This window comes from Lineus longissimus, chromosome 10, assembly GCF_910592395.1.
Source record: "Lineus longissimus chromosome 10, tnLinLong1.2, whole genome shotgun sequence".
NCBI lineage: Eukaryota > Metazoa > Nemertea > Pilidiophora > Heteronemertea > Lineidae > Lineus > Lineus longissimus.
This window is the reverse complement of record NC_088317.1, coordinates 8,914,671-8,935,758: the sequence shown is the minus strand read 5'-3', so window position 1 is coordinate 8,935,758 and position 21,088 is coordinate 8,914,671. Positions and strand designations below refer to the sequence as shown.

The 21,088-nt window shown below is 37.7% G+C and overlaps 1 protein-coding gene across 2 annotated transcripts in view; it reads left to right on the top strand.

Annotated features, from left to right (window-relative positions):
• LOC135494968 (diacylglycerol kinase delta-like) overlaps nucleotides 1–21,088 on the top strand; it is a 782,762-nt gene that overhangs the window by 722,202 nt on the left and 39,472 nt on the right. For both annotated transcript variants that reach the window (XM_064783336.1, XM_064783337.1), the window contains 2 exons: nucleotides 11,845–11,956; nucleotides 12,235–12,374. In XM_064783336.1, the coding sequence (XP_064639406.1) occupies nucleotides 11,845–11,956; nucleotides 12,235–12,374 (252 nt within the window). The remainder of the gene's footprint in view (nucleotides 1–11,844; nucleotides 11,957–12,234; nucleotides 12,375–21,088) is intronic.

Here is a 21,088-nt window from a genome sequence, read left to right as displayed (position 1 = left end):
TTGTTTCATACATTCTATGGTGTTTTAAGATTTCTTTTTCAGTCATATTATCTAAGTCATTAAAAGTTATTTGTTTATTAAGGAAATCCTTGCTTTTACCAGTTGCAACTAGAATCTCTAAGTCTTGTTTGGCTTTAAGGCCACTATCAGTCAAATAGTTCAAATTTTGTTGATTGCTACTTGAACCTTGTTGATTGCTAGTTGATCCTAGTTGGCAACTAGAATTGACTATTCCTTGACTAGGAGTAACAAAATTTGAACTATTCAACTGCTTGTTTGAAACTTGTTGATTTGTAGAGCAGTTCTGTTGAAAGTTAGTTCTGTTTTGTTGGTAACTACCAGTGTTCTGTTGGTTAGAAGCCCCAACTCGAGCTAAGGTCTCAGGACTCATAACACCAATCTGTTTCATCTGTTGTTCAATCACTGCAGATGTCTGACTATTCATTTGCTGATTATTCATTTAAAATTATGGAAAAATGACTGTTAAGTGCAAAATGCTGTTTTCACAACTTTATTACATCTTAACACTAGCTCGAGCTATGCTCTCAGGACGAAGTCCGGCTCGAGCTATGCTCTCAGGACGAAGTCCGGCTGGTGTAAACTTAATACTACTGATGCAGTTATTGTCTCTACCTGCACTGGCACTCAGTAAAACGTCAAACTGCTTGTCAATATCCTGGTCATATTCCTTCTCAACCTTGTAATTCTGGAAGAAAATACTTTGAGTGAAATCATACCATAATCTCTACAAATCATTAACTCGCTCCTTGTTGGTTAAAAAAGGTGTAAATATTACATAATCAATTTTCAGCGTTTTAAAGGCTTGGTGTAAAAATACCTTGTAGTTAATGGTGACCTTGACACCACAGTATTGCAGAAATCTAAGGAAAGCATAGTACACTAGTCTAAGGTCAGTGATATTCTCATCGGTTAATTGCGGTTTACCAATTGCCCTGTTAATAAATTCAATGGCAAGAAACCAATCATATTCCCCACAGTGAAATTTAAAAAGCATGGCTTCACCATGTAACCCTTGGTTACATAACTTAGAGGGGAGAGTGTTAATACCCATTTTTAGGGCTGACTGAAGAGTACTTTCATATCTCTGCTTACTAAGACATTTTCTGTGACTTGAAAAGTAGCACTGTAAATACCCTTCCGCAAAGTCCTTTAAATACTTAACTGCCGATTCGGACAGCCGCCTCCATCCAAGTTTCCTTAGAATACTGTCAAAGTAACGTGTCTTGTTGTCAATATTGATCTCAAGAGTTTTAAAATCATCATCGTAAGTAGTCGAATTGCAATTGGTGCAGAATTGATACTTCACAGTTTTAGCTGCGTACCTTGCTGAATTCAAGTTTTTTTGATACTCAAAAAGGGTCCACCTTTTACAATTACGGCAGAATTGGGCATTAGTGTTGGTACTGACGTCATATTCTTTCATTCTTGGCAGGACTACTTTGTGTGTCTCAGTCAGACTTCGTCTTGAGAGCATAGCTCGAGTAGGCTTATCAAATTTCCCACTGTCATAATTCTTGCTGTCATTTTCTTCACTAAAATTTCTAGTCGGACGCAGTCCTGAGAGCATAGCTCGATCCATAACCCTAGGACGAAGGAATCCAGTAAGATTCTCATTGTTCCACTCACTAGAATAATGATCTTTAAATGAGATGTATTTATTCATATTTACATGATAATTATTTTTTAAACATTGTTTTGATAGAAGTTCACCTAAGACCTTTTATGTTTTTTTACTGTTTTACGTGATTTTAAGGCTTTAACACCCTCTATTAAACCATAGATTATGGAGCTCACAATAGCAATAACTGCTATGATCAGATGTTCAGCTAGAAAGCCAACAACTGCACCAATTGTTTTCAGGAGAAATGATACGATAGAACCGATGATTCCCGGTAAAGCCGCAGCTGATTTCTTGGCTAGTTCTTTTAGCCATTCAGCAAACTTCTTGAGACCTTCTTTTACTTTATCTGGTATTGATGGTTTTGGTCCTGGTCCAGGTTCTGGTGTAGGTCCAGGAGTTGGTTCTGGTCCTGGAGTTGGGTCTGGTCCTGGAGTTGGTTTTACAGATTTAGTGGCACCACTTAAAGCACTACTGATACTGAGACCTAGAGTTGTAAATGTCATTACAACAGCTGTTATTATGGCGCTAATAGTTACACCATACGTCTTAAAAAGTAACTTTATTCTGTCCTTCAGAGGAATAGTTGAATCTGGTTTCTTTAGAAATCAACAATTAAACGTTTAATTCTTCTAGTTTGTGACTCCCTGTCATTGTCTAACCTCCATACCTTTGACTGTTCCTCATACAATTTGTCATTTAGTTCATCTATTTGCTTTTTCAACTCTCCTTTATCTTTAGTATCTTCTTCTACAGACTTTACATAGTCTCTTGTTAAATTATGAAGCTGATCTTTTAATTCCTCTATTTGCATGTCCTTATCCATCTTTACTGCAGCTAGATCATCACCAGCGTGTTTTAACCCTCTAAGTTCTCTCAAGGCATATTCAGTAAAACCCAGTGATTTAAGTTCATCATCAGTAGCATCTATCAGTTTATCTATTGGTTTGTTTGAACTGTTTACCTCATTAATTAATATATCTGTTTGAGTGGATGCAGATTTAGGTTCCCTTACTGGTGGGTCAGGTGCAATCATATCTTTAATCATGTCAGCAAATCTAGTACCAAACTTAGTCTTTAATGTGCCTTCAGCATAGAAGCTTCCATTATCCTTAGTTGAAGGAATAAACTTTATCTTTTCTCCATTTTTATCAGGATATTCAAATAAATTTTTGTTTCCTAGTTTATCTTTTATCAAATCAAAATCAGAATTTGTCGGATTGTAATAAAGTTTGTTACCTTTGTAACTAATGTGTGGTGAAAGATTACTCAATTTTTTCTTGTCATACTTCCAGTTTGATCCTCCCAATGCTGTATCAAGTTTATCCTCTATTGTATCGTAACTTAACTCCTTTTCCATCAATTCAGGGACAATACCTCTTACTCTTTCTGGTGTACTGAATGAAGTTTCATCAGTAAGATTTTCACCTCCTGTGTTGTATGTTGTGCCTGGCCTTTCTGGAGTTTTAGTGAATGAAGTTTCATCAGTAAGATTTTCACCTCCTGTGTCGTATTTTGTGTCATTATCTCGAGGCTTTTTATTAAAACCAAAGATATCAGCATAATCTTCACCTCCTGTGTTGTATGTTGTGTCATCATATCGAGGCTTTTTATTAAAACCAAAGATATCAACATAATCCTCAGGTTTGTAATCAGGTTCGTAATCAGGATCGTAATCAGGATTGTAATGTGGATAGTAATCACTCATTTCATAATTTTCACCTCCTTCAGCCATAATTACTTATTTATCTAACCATAAAAACAATCAATGTACCAACAACTGAGTAAAACATGAATTTAATTGTTTCATGAGTATCATCCACCTTCTCAACTTTGGTGTCAAGTTTAGTAGTAGTAGGAGTATTCTTTGAGGTTTCAGTTGTTTTTGGTGTATCAACATTACTCTTTGGTGTATGACTGGTCTCGAGCTTTGCTCTCAGGACGAAGTCCGTCTTGACAGTACCAACACTACTCTTAACTCTTATTTTCTTAGAACTATTTCCTTCCATCAGTGGTGGTGGTCTTTTTGTGGTTAATGTCATTCTTACCGGGTTTAGCATTTTTTGGTGCTATTAAAATGTTATTATTGTAGTTATCCAGCTTACCAATAACGAGTACCATATTTGATCCTATGACATACAATCCTGGTGCTATTACATAATCTAGTCTTGTATGAGTGTCACTCACTGCTTTTTGATATCTTTGAATTGAAGTGGGAATATCAGGATGTTGATTAATCGAGTCCTTTAATAGTTTGTTAAATTCCTTCTGAGCATCCAATTCTGTACCCGGTACTCCAATTATTGGTGTTCTGGTCAACGCCTGAGCACCCAGAATACAGTAAACATATGTTCTTATTGTGTCATTCAACCTCTCTATTCCAGGATTAGAGAAACCATTTGTTTTAAATATCATGAATTGTTGATAGGTTTGACATTCATTTTGTGTAATTACATCAAATACATTCTTGTGTTGTTTCACATGATACTTAATGAAGGTATCAGGATATTTGAAATTAGCCATTCCAGCATCCCAGTCTTTACTGAACATTGGTGGCATTCTATTTTCATGAACTTGCATGAGGAAGAAATTGATTTTAGAATCATTGATGTAATATCCGGGATCAGTTATGTTCGGGTTGTAATCCGGTACACTCCATGACCTCCAACCACCGTTATTTTCAAACACCGATAAATCGTACTCGTCTTTTAAACCAAATTCACTCAATAACCCTCCTAGTTTCCTACGGTTAATGTTATTGTTTGTCTCATTAAAATCACTTTCACCTGGAATTGGTATCTCTAGATTCTTCATGATCTTCAATATTTGATAGTAAACATGAAACCTGTAAATTGACCTTAACAATGGGTCACTGTGATTCAAGTGATCGTCTATTGAAATACCACAACCTGTTGTAGCAAACCAAACAGCCATGTTAAATTGGTTCTGGTAAAACGATAATGGATTCTTTTCCAGTCGCAGTCAGTCTTTCTTATTTTTCAGGCTCAAAAACCCAAGTGTTATCTTAGTTTCTTGTAGTCTGAAGAAGTTATTAGTATTAACAGTTACTTCTAAATTAAAGAAGTCATAGGTGAATTTACTTTTATGTTGATTTGCTATTGGATAATACATTTAATTTACTTGAATTTATTCCTTGAATTTTGGATAATGAAGACAGTAAAAAAGCCATTTATTTTAATGGAATAACCCATTGAGCTCTAGTATTCCCTCACCATTTCATTGACCATTTCATTGCAACGCTTCACTGGGAATCTCATGAATGATAGAATATATGTATTGTGGTGTCTGGTTCTTAGGGGTTGTAGGCTTATTTGGGGCAAAAGACATGTAAGGTCTTTGGTCAAAATAGCTTCAAAATACCTATATTCCTAGCACCACAATACATATATTCTTACAGTAACCCTGCAACTCATCTTGTGATTTATTATTTTTAGAATAATATTCGTAAGGTTTATTTATTTTACATTTTGAACAGTAGTTGTATTCATGAGTTTACATTAGGTTAATGAATATATTTTTTACATTTTCGGTTCTATCGTTATCGTCTTAAACAATAACACCAGGAGGTATAGACAAATATTCTCTATTTTTAATGAATGTTTCCTCATGAAGGTAATGAACATAATTTAAATGTTCTAAACTAATATACCTTTCTTCTGGACGGTTTCGTTCTTGCATTCTCCCATAACAAACATTCGGATCTGTTCTAAGATAAATCACGATTTTTGGAAGTTTTCCAGTATCACATATTTTATGGTAGTATTCAGAATACTTACTCCCCAACTTCTTAAATTGCTCCCGAGTTAAATTCCCGTCCAAATGGCCCAAACGTGAAAAAACATGATGGGTGGAGAAAATACTTCTCTCAGAATATATTGTTTTATTAGAGTCTGCACTGTTATTGTCTCTAAAAGTCGTTTCTAACGCCATCATTTGAAATTCTTCAGAATATTATTAAGGGTTACTGTACATAAGTTCCAACTAAATTTTTCCATTATAATTTTTCCATTCATTTATAGGCGCTGGAATAAACTCTACATCTTTGAATTCTTTCATACTTTCAACTAACTTTGATTTTCCGGCATAAATATTACCCTAATTATGATTCTTATTTTTCTAAATTTTGAATTTAAATTTTGTTCCATTTAAAACACTTTTTTTTCTTGAATAGACATTTTATTCGATATAACCATACGGAACCGTTGAAATTCCATCATCTAAAATGTATCTCTTATCATCAAATGGATTTAAACTTTATTTATCAGCTTCCTCTACAAACATATTGTGCTTGGCAGATCTCAGCACCCTCATATCATGGTACCATGTTTTTTTTATCAACCAGCGAACTGTAGTAGTCATCAAATGAAATACCAGTTTTTACCACATGTTTACTTATTCCCTTTAACTTTTTTGACTCAGATGTCTCAGTTTTATAGGCATACATTTTACCTTTCAAAGCAATAAGATCTTTCATTTCATCCCCTGCCAATTCATCTTTAAAATATCCTGGGACTTTCACTTTACTCCTATCATACAATGGATGATCTTTTGGATAGTTAAGAAGACGAAATGTTCTTTCAGAATTGTAAGATCTGTTGTCAAATTAATTGTCAGTCTTTGATTTTAAATAATAACTCGTGTCAAATGTCACCATATAATGTTTTAGCTGTTTTTGACAAATGACTACATCACTTTCTCATAAATCGGTAAGGTTTTCGAATCGAAATGCACATTTTCTAGAAATTGATGGTTTGATGCCGTTGAAATCGCGCTACGCCGACGACGTTTTCGTTGATGACGTCACAACACGAATATTTTCGCGGTCGCGGTGGTTTACATTCCTGCGGAAAAAAAAAATCTCATTTGACCATTGACATTCCATCCTGTCCTTACACAATATATACACGATAAGAACTGAAGATTATGGAGAAGAAGAGGAAAAGGGTTGTCGGGTGGCGTTGTGCTGCGATGTTTGGCGGCAACACCAGCAAAACGGAAGGTGTTGGGGTTTTCCGCTGGCCTGATCCTATCAAAGAACTTGGCCGTCACCATGAAGTTGGAGTCAAGAGGTCACCAGCCGGTGGTTCATCTTCTCCTCCTGATGCTCCGCCAGAACACAACTTCGAGAACCAACTCCAAATTCGTATGCCGTTGGGGGAAGCACATTTGGAAAAAAATCTCGAAGTAACGAAGTGAGGGAAGGGACGGCCCCTCCCCCCAAGTCCATAGTCCCAGTCATTTCATGATAAATTTCCTAAGTCCAACCAGGAAATTCCATCACTGACGTCATAATAATGGTATTCCTAAAACTATTTTTAGACCTCATTTAATATTCATTAGATTTTCCTGAGCGTACACAAACTACTGCGGATATAGCTTCTTCCTAGATCGAAAATATTCGACGGTCTGACTTGTTCATGTTGTGACGTCATGAGGTCACGTGACTTAGTGCGGGTTTTTCAAAACGTATTCGGCAGTTTGGCCAGTCTGACGCGATTAAAACAGCGATTTTATAATAAATCTAATCAAAAATGGAAAATTTGAGCTTTACATTTGTGATCAACAATTAAAAGCGGACGTATTTCCGCAAAGTTGTATATCACATCATAGTATCACTTTAAGACAAAACTGCCAGTGTAAAGATAGAGCAACACTATATTTTTCTCACCAAAGTGTGGTTGTGAAGTTTCGTAGTAGAATTTGTACAATGATAATTAAGATAGTTCTAGAACTGTTGCCCCAATGTAAATTGGTTTGTTGAACACCAAACTTGTTTTTCTCATTAAAATTGCAACCAAATCCTCATTGAAGATAACTTCTGAATCGAACTTAAGATTAGCGTGTTTCCTCAATGCAACGCTGGGGTCTGTCACCAACTCAACATCCTTCCTGTTCCTTATGTTTTCACAAGTTTTGCCGTAGCATGCGTTGTTCATTAATTTGAAAAAATCTTTCTCAAAGTCTGTTTTGGCCTCCATTCTCTGTTTGGTGTCGAAATCGATATATTTCCCAACCACGTTCTCTTCCTAAAAATGATGACGTTGTGATTTTTTGTCTACATCATTATTTGCTTTAGGTAAACTTTTAGAATCCTGTTATGCACTATGTAGTTTTTCTTATTTTTAGCTCAGCTGACAAAGTCAGCGGAGCTAGTCCTATAGCTAATTGATTTGTGCCTGTCCTTCCATCCTTCCATCCATATGTAGACAAAGTTGGGCGTTTTGTAACTGTAGGACCTAGGCACTTTTAATTTAGATGGGTGGTAAAACTAGACTACCTAAGCAGTTTACAAAAAATTCTGCGCGATTCGACTCAAATTCAGCTCACCAGGGGGGAAAACGTGTAAAGTACAAAACATTTTTGCGCCACTTTATTACAGCAGATAAAAGCTTGAAATAAAGTTGAAGAGGTCCGCATGATAGAGAAGTTTTGATATAAAATAGATTGGTTTCGATTTATATCACAGTTGGCGGTAGTGAGCAAAATGTCGTTTGACGCCGTTTTTTTCCCGATTTGAATGTCCCGCCCCGAAATAAACACACATTTACGTCCCAGCTAGAATTGGCCGCCATTATTGCCGAGTGTGCTCCAACGTAATGTATAATGTACGGTGACTTTCTAACATGGAAGCTAGTGGCAGAGGATTTGGCTGGATATCTTGAGTGGAGAGTGTGCTGACCCGCTGACCCGTATGATCACATGATAGAAAAATGGCGACTGTTTTATTTCGACTGGATTGATTTTATAAGTGACAAATTTGATAATTTAAACCGTTTCTGAAATTAATTATTGTACGAAACTTTACGGAAGTAGAGAAGGTATTCATCAAAATTGGTTAGTACTGTTTTGATGACGATGGGTTCAACTGTATTTGGTAGAAACATCCTTCGAATTGAGTCGACTTTCTCTTCGAAATGTTGAAGCGACGGTCACGATCTCATGCTATTTCAGTATGATCGTAATTTATGCACATCTGAGAAGGGTGATCCGATTTGTATTCAAAATATTGCAAACTTCGGGAATTAGTTCGACTATTTTAAAGTAGTATATTATATCTATTGATTTTGACAGAACAAAGCACGAAAACGTTGATTATTTATCAAACTGTATCGAGTGTTATTGAATCCAATGGATATGTGTGGATAGCAGGAGCGGATTGATATATTGTTGTGCGTTGGAAACGAAATAGGTATTTCAGTTAGTTTGAGAAAGATCATGCGAATTTTTGTGTTAATAATAACCGAAAAGTAATTCAAAGCCATTGTCATTGCCATTTTTGCATGGAATGATAGTTCGAGAGCTCACATTCACATTGATGATTGAGGGAAAGTAGGTTTGGATTTGGCAACACGCCACCTGTCTCACGTGTTGAACCGCCCTATGTCAGGCTTAATGCTTGCGAGGGCTTAATTGCATCTGGGAAAAGTACCACCTTTGAGATTTTCCGCAGACAGAAGCATAGATATCACCTGGAAATCATACCGGAAGCACTCGATTATTATACAAGTTTTAAAAGTTTTTATAATCCGTTGAGTTTGAGTTATGAAGATCCTGTCAAAATGTCAGCATTATATAGATACATATTATTCGCTCAGTAAACGAGACGTTGCGACAACACATCTGCTTTATGCAGAAAAAGTATCGAAGGGGGCAAAACTCCAACGCGGCAGAAGCCGCTGATTATCCTGGTTGACCAACCAATTGATCCCCTCTAAATTATATTGCTACTGCAACTGATATTGGTCTGATAAGCCCCATCGTGAGAGATTTTCTTTTTTATAAAACGTACCAGTTGGCACTACAAAGCTTTCGTTTGAGCAATATTTTTCCAAGAGGATGATTTTTCTTAGACGTAAGTCCAAGCTACTGCCGGAACAGAGCGCACTTAAGACAGAGGACTTTCGAAAGGAAGCTATCAGAAAAGTATATGGTTGGACTGCAAAGTAATTACCACATTCATATGAACTTGTGGCACTTAAATGAAGCTTCGAAAGTACGTCGGGTCATTGTCGGAAATAGCAGCAAGCAGGTCATAGTACAAAAACTATGCTATTTCCTCGAAGAAATACTCTTAAAAGACAATTTGTGATGATGATATGCCTAATTATACATCGACGGCTGACAATACAACAACGTTTCAATGAAGTGACGTGGGTGATTTCAATGTGGATGATTTCAATTCCGACACGTCTTTTGAAACATTTACAAAAACGTGTAATTGGTGCAATCAAATACGTCGACTAGCCGAAGGTAACAAGTACTGTCAAGAGTGCGCCAAAAAATGTTATCGTGAGTGTCGTAGGTGTAGACGACCTTTTCCATTTATCAGCCATTTTCAATTGGAGGCAGAAAGATGCACCAGTTGTTCTAAGAAATTAGCTCAAGAACGACAGAGGCAAGAGGAAAGGAAAAAATTGAATGCCAAAAAAGGTTCTGCCACCGAAATTAAGCACATGGATCAACAGAGCAGCTGCCCGACCCATCCATTTTTTTAAATTTCTAATGAAAACGTGCACAAACGAAACCGAAAGTCGATCAGTGATGAGACGTCGAGCGAGTATGCAGGAGCGACTGGCAAAAACAAAACGACTGGAAGCGGGTTTGTTCGAGCAGAAAGAGGAAGCTTTAGGAATGAACAACGAACCACTATAATGCAAATTTTCCGATTTACTGAATGCATGAGAAATGGTCAACAGAAAAACTATTTGGCATTTCCTGTGTGTTCCTTGAAAAGCGAAATGCCCACAGAGAAGCCAAAGTAAACCCACTTGCGGCGTCCCGCAATCGTCGCAAAACAGTACACGAGCGACCCCTAAAGCGTTCATGTTATTTCAACGGAAGTTGTTAAAGACCCGCATTTGAACGAGCAACAAACACTCCCAGTAGAAGATGGCAGTCAAGATGAAAGCAGTGACGAGAGTGAGAATAGTGTGAGTGACTCGGAGTTGGACAGTTTCTCAAAGGCATAGTAAATTTCGTCCAAGCCTGGTATGATGAATAATTCTGCTCCGCATTTCACCAGGAGTAATAGCAAAGTTTAGTCGACGCTAGTCGCTTGAAACGGACCAAGGTCCAAAAGCTGTCAAGCCACTTACACGCTACCTAAACCTGCTCGGACAAAATTTCTTCATCGAAAAACAATTGCAGCAGGCATCAACCGCATTTGGCAAGCGGATTTGATTATTTTACAAAATATAGCTCGATATAATAGGGGCTACCAATATTTTTTGACCGTGATTGATGTGTTCAGTAGAAAAGGATATGCTTATCCCTCGAAGGATAAACGCGGATAGACCATAGCCAAAGCTTTTGAAACACTATTTAAGAGAGAGAGTCTATACGAATACAATTCATACAGACCAAGGCAAATAATTTCACAACTCTCATGTAAAGGCGCTTCTCGATAAGTATGGCATTACGCTCTATTCGGTTTATAGCGATAAAAAGGCTAGCTTGGTCGAGAGATACAACAAACGTTTATTGAATCATTTTTTTTTCAAAATGCCTCTACCAAGGGAATACGTATCATTATTTGGACGTCTTAGAACAGCTGTTTGCTGCATATAATGCGAAAAAACACCGAACATTAGGCATTGCCTAATGTTCGCGCCAGGACTTGTGGGTACTAACGCGTTTTTGTACTATCTAAGTGCTGAAACAACATTTGAAAAGCATCAAACACGTTCAGAAAAATAGTTTTCTGAACTAAAAGAAGAACAAACATACTTCAGTGAAAAACCCGCCCATTACTTTAACTCAATTTGCGGGAGGTACATATTATACCAGTATAAGGTATGTGAAAAATATGTGTGTGAGGGTGAGGGGACGCAGCAAAACAAAGTTTGGGCTTGTGATTGTTGTACACACCGGATTAGTCAAATGCTGTACTCATTTAATTAAAGTGGTCCACCTGGGGTGGTTTTCTCTCTTTCCAAAACAAATCTACCGATTTCTCTATGTTCCTTTATCCTGGTATAAATATATACACATATTCAAAAGATGTGCTTACATGGTATGCGCATCAGTTCATTTCAAAGTATTTTACTGATAACAGCTCAGGTTGCTCAGTCAGACTCTTATTTGGGCAAGGATTCTGCTGTTTTTGTGATTGTTTAGCCTCAAGGCCTGAGCTTGCCATATTTTTCATTTTTCTCCTTATGTGTTCTTCTGCTTTATCATTGCAGTACTTAACTGGTGGCGACACCAAGCGACACAAACATGGCAAATTTAAAATCATGACCAGATTAATGTTTGGGAAGAAAGAGAAGGACAAGTACTTATTAAGCCCTCAGCAAAGTAAGTTTTGGACAGTCACTGATAAGCACCAAATTTTGGCTGCATTTTATTTTCATAGATAATCTCAATACACTGTAAGATGTTTTTTTGAAGAATCGCTGTAAATAACAAAAATAGACTCGAGGTTTACAGTACTGTTCTTATGCAAAAGTACCTACCAATGTAGATCTGTCTTTCACCTACCAGATGGGATGTGCTTAAATTGCAGTCCGTGCACTGATCTTATCAAACTAGCTCCCAAGCAAGACATATATCTTCAATTCACTTTCCTGTTACAGTACTATGCGTGAATGAATGGACCCCAGAAGATGTGGCCCAGTGGCTAGAAGGGCTAGGTCTGGGTGAATACAAAGATGCCTTCATCAAGAATGACATACAAGGACCAGAGTTACTTCACTTAGAGAGGAGAGATTTAAAGGTATACAACTTTATCATAACGCTTTTTTTGTATGGTGTTTTCTTGTACTAGTGGTTCCTATAAACAACATATTAAACGTTTAGAAAAATGTTGGCCCGGGAAAGGATCAGGATGGGACGACTAAAACAAATTGGCTGCCACATCATGTGTTTGGCTATATCTCTCTGCATATTTATGTTATTGTTTATTGTCACCTAAATTTACGTAGCCGGCCTTTCATAGTCATTTGAGACAATACAGTGTAGTTCACAAAATACTTTCTAGATAATGAGTCGGAGCGCTGTAGACTCGCGCGGGCCCCGACGTGAATATTACAGGCGTCTTCGGTGGGCAATATTACCCGTTATTGATTAGCTATTTTATTAATTAGCTTTACTACTTCGAAGACTCCATAAGCTCCCAGCCGGTACCCACACGAGTCCCCAGCGTTCAAACTTCATTTCTCAAGCGGTATATTAATTCAACGTAGTTAGCAACACGTCTGGCGATTCCAGAGTTCGCAAGTAAAATTTTCCGAATGTCATCACTTGGCAAATCATTCTGAAAACTAATGTCATTTGCGTCCTCAATTTCACGGAAAAGTCTGATGCGCTGAGTGTCATAAGCAGGGCAAAAACATAGAAAATGTTCATCATTCTCTACACTATTAGAATTACATTTATGGCAGATTCTACTCTCGAGTAAGATGCCCCTATAAAGCCCTATCTCAATATTAATAGGGAAGGCCCATTTCGTATTAAACCGAGTTAATACTGACCGCTGTGCCCTAGTATTAAGCAGCACTTTCACGTAGTCCTCAACACCAAATGAGTTTTTCAGAGTCCTGTATGTCGTTAGACTGGGCATATCATTTATTCGGACAAGCCACTCATCAACATGCACTGAGATCAATTGGTTATTTACATTTTTAACTGATAATCGCATGTCTGCTCTGGTACGATCATTTCTAGGGATATCCTCAAAAAGTGGGGCCATATCACACTCCAACTAGCGCTTTGGATGCATACTTAGCAAGTTCATTTGCTGTGATAGTATAATCAAGTGTGTCCTGCATTTGCACTCCTAGGTATCTATATTGATCAGTAACATTGATTCGTGCATTGCTGTAGGAGAAAATAAATCCAGATTTCGGATCATTATTCCTCCGGCAGTATATCGCCTGGGTTTTATCAGCGTTGATTTGCATTCTCCATTTCGCGCACCAGCGTTCTAAGATTTCTATTATACACTGCAAAGACTCTTCGGAATCACTGATGAACACAATATCATTAGCATAATAGCAAGATAGGAATTTTCTCTCCATTCACAGTCACCCCGTATCCACTTTGACTTAATTTCACGCGCCAAATCATTGATATACAACGAAAACATGGTGGGTGATAAACAGTATCCTTGTCGCACACCAGATGTCCTTCGGAAATGGTTAGTTAAGTGTCCATTGATCTTCACACATGCATTAGTGATCGTGTACATCCCAATTACAGTTCTGAGAAACTTTCATCTGATACCCATTCTATGTAGTTTGGTGAAGAGGCAGGTTCTATTTGTTGTGTCAAACGCTTTTGAAAAATCAACGAAGCAGAGGACTGTTGATTGCCTTTGTAATTTCCTATTGCGCAGAACCGTGGTCAGTCCGTAGAAATTATCAATGCAGTTCCTATATGTACGGAACCCATTTTGTATCAATGATCATATTGTTTTCCTCACACCACTTCATGAGTCTGTGGTTCAGGATTGCACTATACACCTTACTAATGGTCGAGTTTAGACTTATACCCCGGTAGCTGAGGGGATATTTACTGTCATTTCCCGGTTTTAGAATTGGGAAGATGATACTGTTGTTCCACAGTTTCGGTATCCTTCCACTGTGAAAAACCTTATTGAAAAGGTGCAATAGGGTGTCAGTCATTTTTTGAGATTTCAATATCTGGCTCGATATTTCATCTGGTCCACAAGCTTTACCTAATTTAAGCCTGCATATAGCTTTCACCATTTCAACTCGTAAAATGTACATGTTTAAACTCAAATGGGCATAACGCTGGACATCAGCATATTCCCTATGTTGAATTTCGTCCCATTCTCTCTGAATTTCCTCCAAATGATTATGATCGTGTGCTCATTCATATCGTTAAAATGTGTCTATTACATGTACTTGTATTTCCATCCATTGAGTCAGAATGTCCCTTCTATCATGCGATATAGACCCATCTGGCATGCCCACTGCTTGAATGGAATCATTACTTTTTTCACCCGGACCTAGGTTTCTAATATCACACCAAAATACCTTCGGGTCGTCTGTTCGTAGTTATTTGATCCTATTAATTTTGTCTATGTGGAATTTGCGCTCTTATTGTCTAAACGTTCTTTCAAAAATTACACGGTGTGTTCTGATTACTGTTGTAGCAGTGTCCGTTTCGTTCCGCGGTTTCCTCGGCAGCTCAAGTATTTACGTTTACTCTGTCTCTGTACTGCCCACAAGTTCTGCAACTGTGCATTCCACCACGGTTTTTTCATCAGCCTCTTACACCCGTTGAAGTATATTTTAGTGTCCTTGAATGTGAAATTATCATCCATTTCATTTCTCAGTTCTCGGCCAGTTTGTTCATAGGCGTTATCTGTCGGTGCATGTGATGATCGTTCATTTATATGCATATCACACATTATAACTATTGCGTTTCTGCGCCTTGGATTCTCAAGAAAGTTAAGCGGTACTCCATCAATTACGTAACGGCGGTCTGTTAAATAACAGCATGATTTATTCCCAGTGTCCGTTGGAGTCGTGTCTTCGATACCATCAGTGCTTTCGCGAGACTATATAACGGTTTTTAAGAACGAGTGGTCCGGAATCCTCCGTGACGCGAATCCTAGATAATTTATACTATCACTCATCAGTGTCACCTCGCAACTTTTAATTCTGTCAAAACAATGGCTTGTTGTCAAGTTGTAATCCACGACAGATCTTCCCTTTGTCGAGACACACGTGACATTATCCTTCTGTGGGAATCGACCATTGATAACGCATAGGTTAGTATCATTTAGGAAATCCAATAAGTGATCGCCGAATGTGTTTGTTTCAAGATCAAGTGGACACTGATTTGGTAAAGCACTGTCCTCCTCGTCCGATTTTCTACCGATTCTCCGATTAAAAACACCACATATTAACGTTATTTCATTCTGCCAATGATAATAGAACTGAGTGAGGAGTGCGTCATAGAACTGTTTAGAGGTGTCCCACTGAGAGGATCTTTCAGGCGGCAGGTATATTCCACACACTAGGAAGGAGAAATCCGACAGTTCGTCCGTAAAACGTAACCAAAGGATTCCTTCGAACAATTTTTCGACAATCTGAATAGAGTGCGAGTCCACCATCTCAACCTTTAGAGGCAGACCTACACCTCCTTATCCCCGCGTAGCCCGAGCGTTAAGAAGTGTGCGGTTATACCCAAACCACTGATATCCTGGGACGGATAATTCTGCGTAATCCTTTAAAAGTGATTCATCTATTGCGATTATATCGCAGTCGATTTTACGAACAATTTCTGCGCATAGCTTTCAATCATCCTCATTTTCCGATTCTGTCCATCCATTCACGTTCCAGGCGCATAAAGAAATGTCACCTCCATAACGCCGGCTATCTAATAGTTTTCCGCCGCTTCTGCTGCAGCAGATTCCTCCCCATCTCCGTCTCATTCACCTTCACTAGACGAGCGTTCCTCCTCCAGCGTGTCCATTTGGTCTTCGTCTCGTTCTCCCAGAAGGCGTAGATTCTGATCCGTGTTTTCACCGGATGCGACATGTCGACGCTTGGTGTTGGTTTTTGAACCATCACCGTGGTTTTCGGCGGTAGTTTCAGTAACACGGCCGTTTCTGCTAATTCGAAATTATTGACCCTCTTCATATTTGAAATACAGTATGATGAATATTTTGGTGTCTAACAATAGGTTATTTTGGTCAAAGAATCCATTTAGACTATTCATGAGGTTATCAGGAACATCATGGGAAATCCAAGATGGCCACCACTGTGACCCCCAAATTCTTTAATTGCAATAACTCAGTTGATATTAAAGAAAGGCAGACAATTTCGGTGTCTAGCCATAGTTTTGAGGGGTGAAGGAATCATTTAAAACTATTTATGAGGTTGTGAAGGAATCGCATCATGGGAAATCCAAGATGGCTACCACTGTGACCCCCAAAATTAAGTTATTGCCCATAACTCCATTCATGTTAAACAAAGGCTGACAATTTTGGTGTTGCACCATAAAGGTTTTAAGGGTGAAGGAATCCAAGATGCCTGCCTCTCTTGGCCCAAGTTCAGTTATTGACAAAAAAGCTCTGTACACACTGACAACATTTTCGGTACCATTTTCGGGAACATCTCGGCAACACACCTGGGCAACAAAAATTGGGCCCTGTATACACATGACAACAGTTCAACAATATGTTGGGCAGCTTGTTATCGAATGTTTATGAGAAAATGAGGATTTTGGAGGGAAATTCATAAACAATTGAAGATCCTAAAAGAAGAAGACGTATTGTCGGGGGCTCTGCCATAATTTTCAATAAATTGTCAATGTTTGACACATCAAATACTGCGTGGGGTTGTGAATCTGAAATTTTGTTATGATATTCCGGACAGTCGGGCAAGTAAATGGTGAAAAATAAACTGGTAGTTGACCACGGAAATTTTTTGATAATCGGAAAATTGGACAGACACTGATAATATTTCCACTCTTTTCAACCAATTGGCAGAAAAAATCTCAAAACACGCCCCCTATTACCAAATTAGCAAAATTCTAAATTAAAATTTGTTCATCAAATAATTTCTTTATATCTGTAGACTTCCACAGAAAAGGTTTTTTCAATACCTCTCCAAATATGTACTTGATAGTTAAAAACATGCACTTGTCTAATTGATAGGCCTGGACCCTCCAACATATGAATATGCATTGGTGGTATTGTCTCTAATTGAGAAAAGACCACCATTGATTTTCCAAGCCATTTCCAGTTATTTCAAATACCCGCCATCAAATACTGTGTGGGGTTGTGAAACTGAAATTTTGAAATGATATTCCGGACAGTCGGGAAAGTAAATGGTGAAAAATAAAATGGTAGTTGACCACGGACATTTTTTGATAATCGACAAATTAGACAGACATTAATATTTCCACTCTACTCAGCCAACTGGCAGAAAAATCTCAAAATCCCTATTACCATATAAGCAAAATTCGAATTTAATTTTTTCATCAAATAATTTATTTATATCTGCAGACTTGCCACAACAAATTTGTTTTCAATACCTCTCCAAATATGTACTTGATAGTTAAAAACATGCACTTGTCTAATTGATAGGCCTGGACCCTCCAACATATGAATATGCATTGGTGGTATTGTCTCTAATTGAGAAAAGACCACCATTGATTTTCCAAGCCATTTCCAGTTATTTCAAATACCCGACATCAAATACTGTGTGGGGTTGTGAAACTGAAATTTTGAAATGATATTCCGGACAGTCGGGAAAGTAAATGGTGAAAAATAAAATGGTAGTTGACCACGGAAATTTTTTGATAATCGACAAATTAGACAGACATTAATATTTCCACTCTACTCAGCCAACTGGCAGAAAAATCTCAAAATCCCTATTACCATATAAGCAAAATTCGAATTTAATTTTTTCATCAAATAATTTATTTATATCTGCAGACTTGCCACAACAAATTTGTTTTCAATACCTCTCCAAATATGTACTTGAGAGTTAAAAAACATGCACTCGTCTAATTGATAGGCCTCGACCCTCCAACCTATGAATATTCATTAGTGGTCTTGTCTCAATGAAGGTAGATTTCAGGGGTTAAAATTTTGAGAATTTTTTCAAACTAATGTAGATGACATCCCACAACTTTTCAACAAAGGAAAGTGATATCTGGACATTTTTGGAGAAATGAGAGACATTTCCAAGAGTGGTACAACTGTGCCAAAAGCGACGAAAGAGGACAAAATCGACAAAAAGTCATGATTTTGCAGCCAACAGCACCGAATTCAAAGACCAGCCCTGGCCAGAATAAGCAAGCTATCGAGCTGAAAATTTAGGAAGTGATTTAGGAATATCCTTCCTGCTTAGGACACAACTTTCAGTATCAAGGCCTCATAGTTTCAAAGAAATTACAAAATGAATGGCAACTCAACAAGACTTGTAAAAATGAAACCGAACTTAGACCGGGGCTAGGTTGGCTCATATTTTGGTCAAATTAAGTTTTTTTTCTCTTTATTTTACCTTGTTTTGACCTTAAATCATCAGCAATAGAATATTCTAAATGAATTATAGTGATCTGAGCACATTCAAAATGTTCACTAAATTGACCCAAAATGTAGTGTAAATGGAGACAAGACCACAATTGATTTTTTAAGCCTTTTAGCAGTTAAATTGTCAATGTTTGACCGCGACACATCAAATACTGCGTGGGGTTGTGAATCTGAAATTTTGATATGATATTCCGGACAGTCGAGCAAGTAAATGGTGAAAAATAAACTGGTAGTTGACCACGGAAATGTTTTGATAATCGACAAATTAGACAGACATTGATATTTCCACTCTATTCAGCCAACTGGCAGAAAAATCTCAAAACACGCCCCCTATTACCAAATTAGCAAAATTCGAAATAAATTTTTTCATGAAATAATTTCTTTATATCTGTAGACTTGCCACAACAAATATTTTTTCAATACCCCTCCAAATATTAACTTGAGAGTTAAAAACATGCACTCGTCTAATTGATAGGCCTCGACCCTCCAACCTATGAATATTCATTAGTGGTCTTGTCTCCTCATAACCATTCATTTCTGGAGGCTGCCATTTTGACTACATCACATGGCTTCAGGTAGATCATGTGACTTGTGGCCTATTTCTGATGGATAAAACTCGACAACACCATTAGCATCTCGGTAACAAAATTGATTTTGTATTATTTCGACAACATTTGAGCAACATTTGTACAACATGTTATCGATTGTTTCCGAACTGTACACACTGCCAACATTTTCGATAACATTGCACCTGGACAAAATGTTGCCATCATGTTACCCGAAATGTTGTCAGTGTGTACAGAGCTTAACACAGTTTATATTTTAAACATTAAACAGAGGCTGACAATTTTGGTGATGTACCACAACTGTTAGTCTCGGTAATAGAAAGGGTACACAAATTCCATGATTACTCATGTAGCCACATCGCAGAATGTTTTGCCATTCAGTCTCGTTAACCAGTTCACTCTCACCTCCGCAGATATGCTGGGAAATTGTTTGGACCATAAACTGTAACGCCAGCATATGCGCTGATAAATTATATCCCCATTCAAACCCTGTTAGTGCGGTTTTATTGGCTTTTCAATAGCATGTACCTGGTTTCCAGGGGAAGTTAAGACCCATGCATATACATTTGCATTGTCTTCGTTCCGGTGTGGGGCCCCAGTGAGTCCTGATTTTAGTTTGAACTTTGCACATCATGGAGCCAGCCCTCTTCGGGTGATTCAACACATTTTTAACAAGTATACTGGTGCAAATTTATATTTGGGGCCTTTGGTGTACTTTTCAGCTACGCTGGCTTTTCAGCGTAGCTTATGCTTTGTACTGGAGCTGGCCGAAAGTAGTTCCTGCAAAATAGTTGCAATTTCATCAGAATTTGCTGTAGCTGGGCCAGGATACCAATCGTTTGAACTCTTGTTTCGATGTGATTATAGCTATTCACAGAAAGACTAAACGCCCTGTAATTAGTAAAATGATAATGCGATCTACGATTATCTACGATTGTTGTAGAAAAAAGGGCCAAAATCAATGGGGGAAAACACATTAAAGTTGCCTTTATTCCAATACAAAACCGAATAATCTAGCATGCATTATCCTTTTACTTACACTTACTAGAAACTGTAGAGTGATAGTACCAAATGGTTAAAAAAGGTTTGAAACAAAATCAACCTAGCACCTCTGAGAACAAGTTGATATAAATATTTTAAATATTTGGGTTGAACCATGTGACGAGTTTTGGTTGGTTTAGAAAAACATAAAGGGAACTTTATAGGGAGTTTTGGTTGTGTGATGGTGCGAAAGAAAATACGTCTTTGTTCCTATGTATTGCGCTTACATAGGAAGAAACTATGTGTTCTGTTTCACATGGATCACACCATATATTCATACAGAGATATTATGCAATACATTGATTCTATGTATGGCGCCTGCATAGAATCAATTAAAATGTGTAAATACCCCTGTGATGGATATATATGAAGAAAGAGAAAGTCGACATGTCTGGTAAGTGAGATGTTATTTCCTTACATCAATGAAGAATCTCATAACTTTCGTTTCGTATGAGGAAGAATCATATGGTGTTAAAGTTGAAATGAAATACAAAGTTGAAATGAAATACAAAGTTGAAATGACAAGCAAATGAAAAATAAATCAGGCGAAACTCTAGCGTGTCTATGAACGCCCGTAAGTTACCACTTGGAGGGACCCCCTTTTACATTTTATCGAACAAATTTGTTATGACAACATATGGCTTTGTTATGCAGTTTAATAATATTATGAATGGTGTTCGTGGGAGCACGAGCAGTCTTTGGAAATTTCATATGAATGGTTTGGCTCCACTCTGATGTCTGAAGTTCCTGGTATGATAGATGGAATTAACTATCAAAAGGTAAAGGTTCACTGACCTACTTGTGATA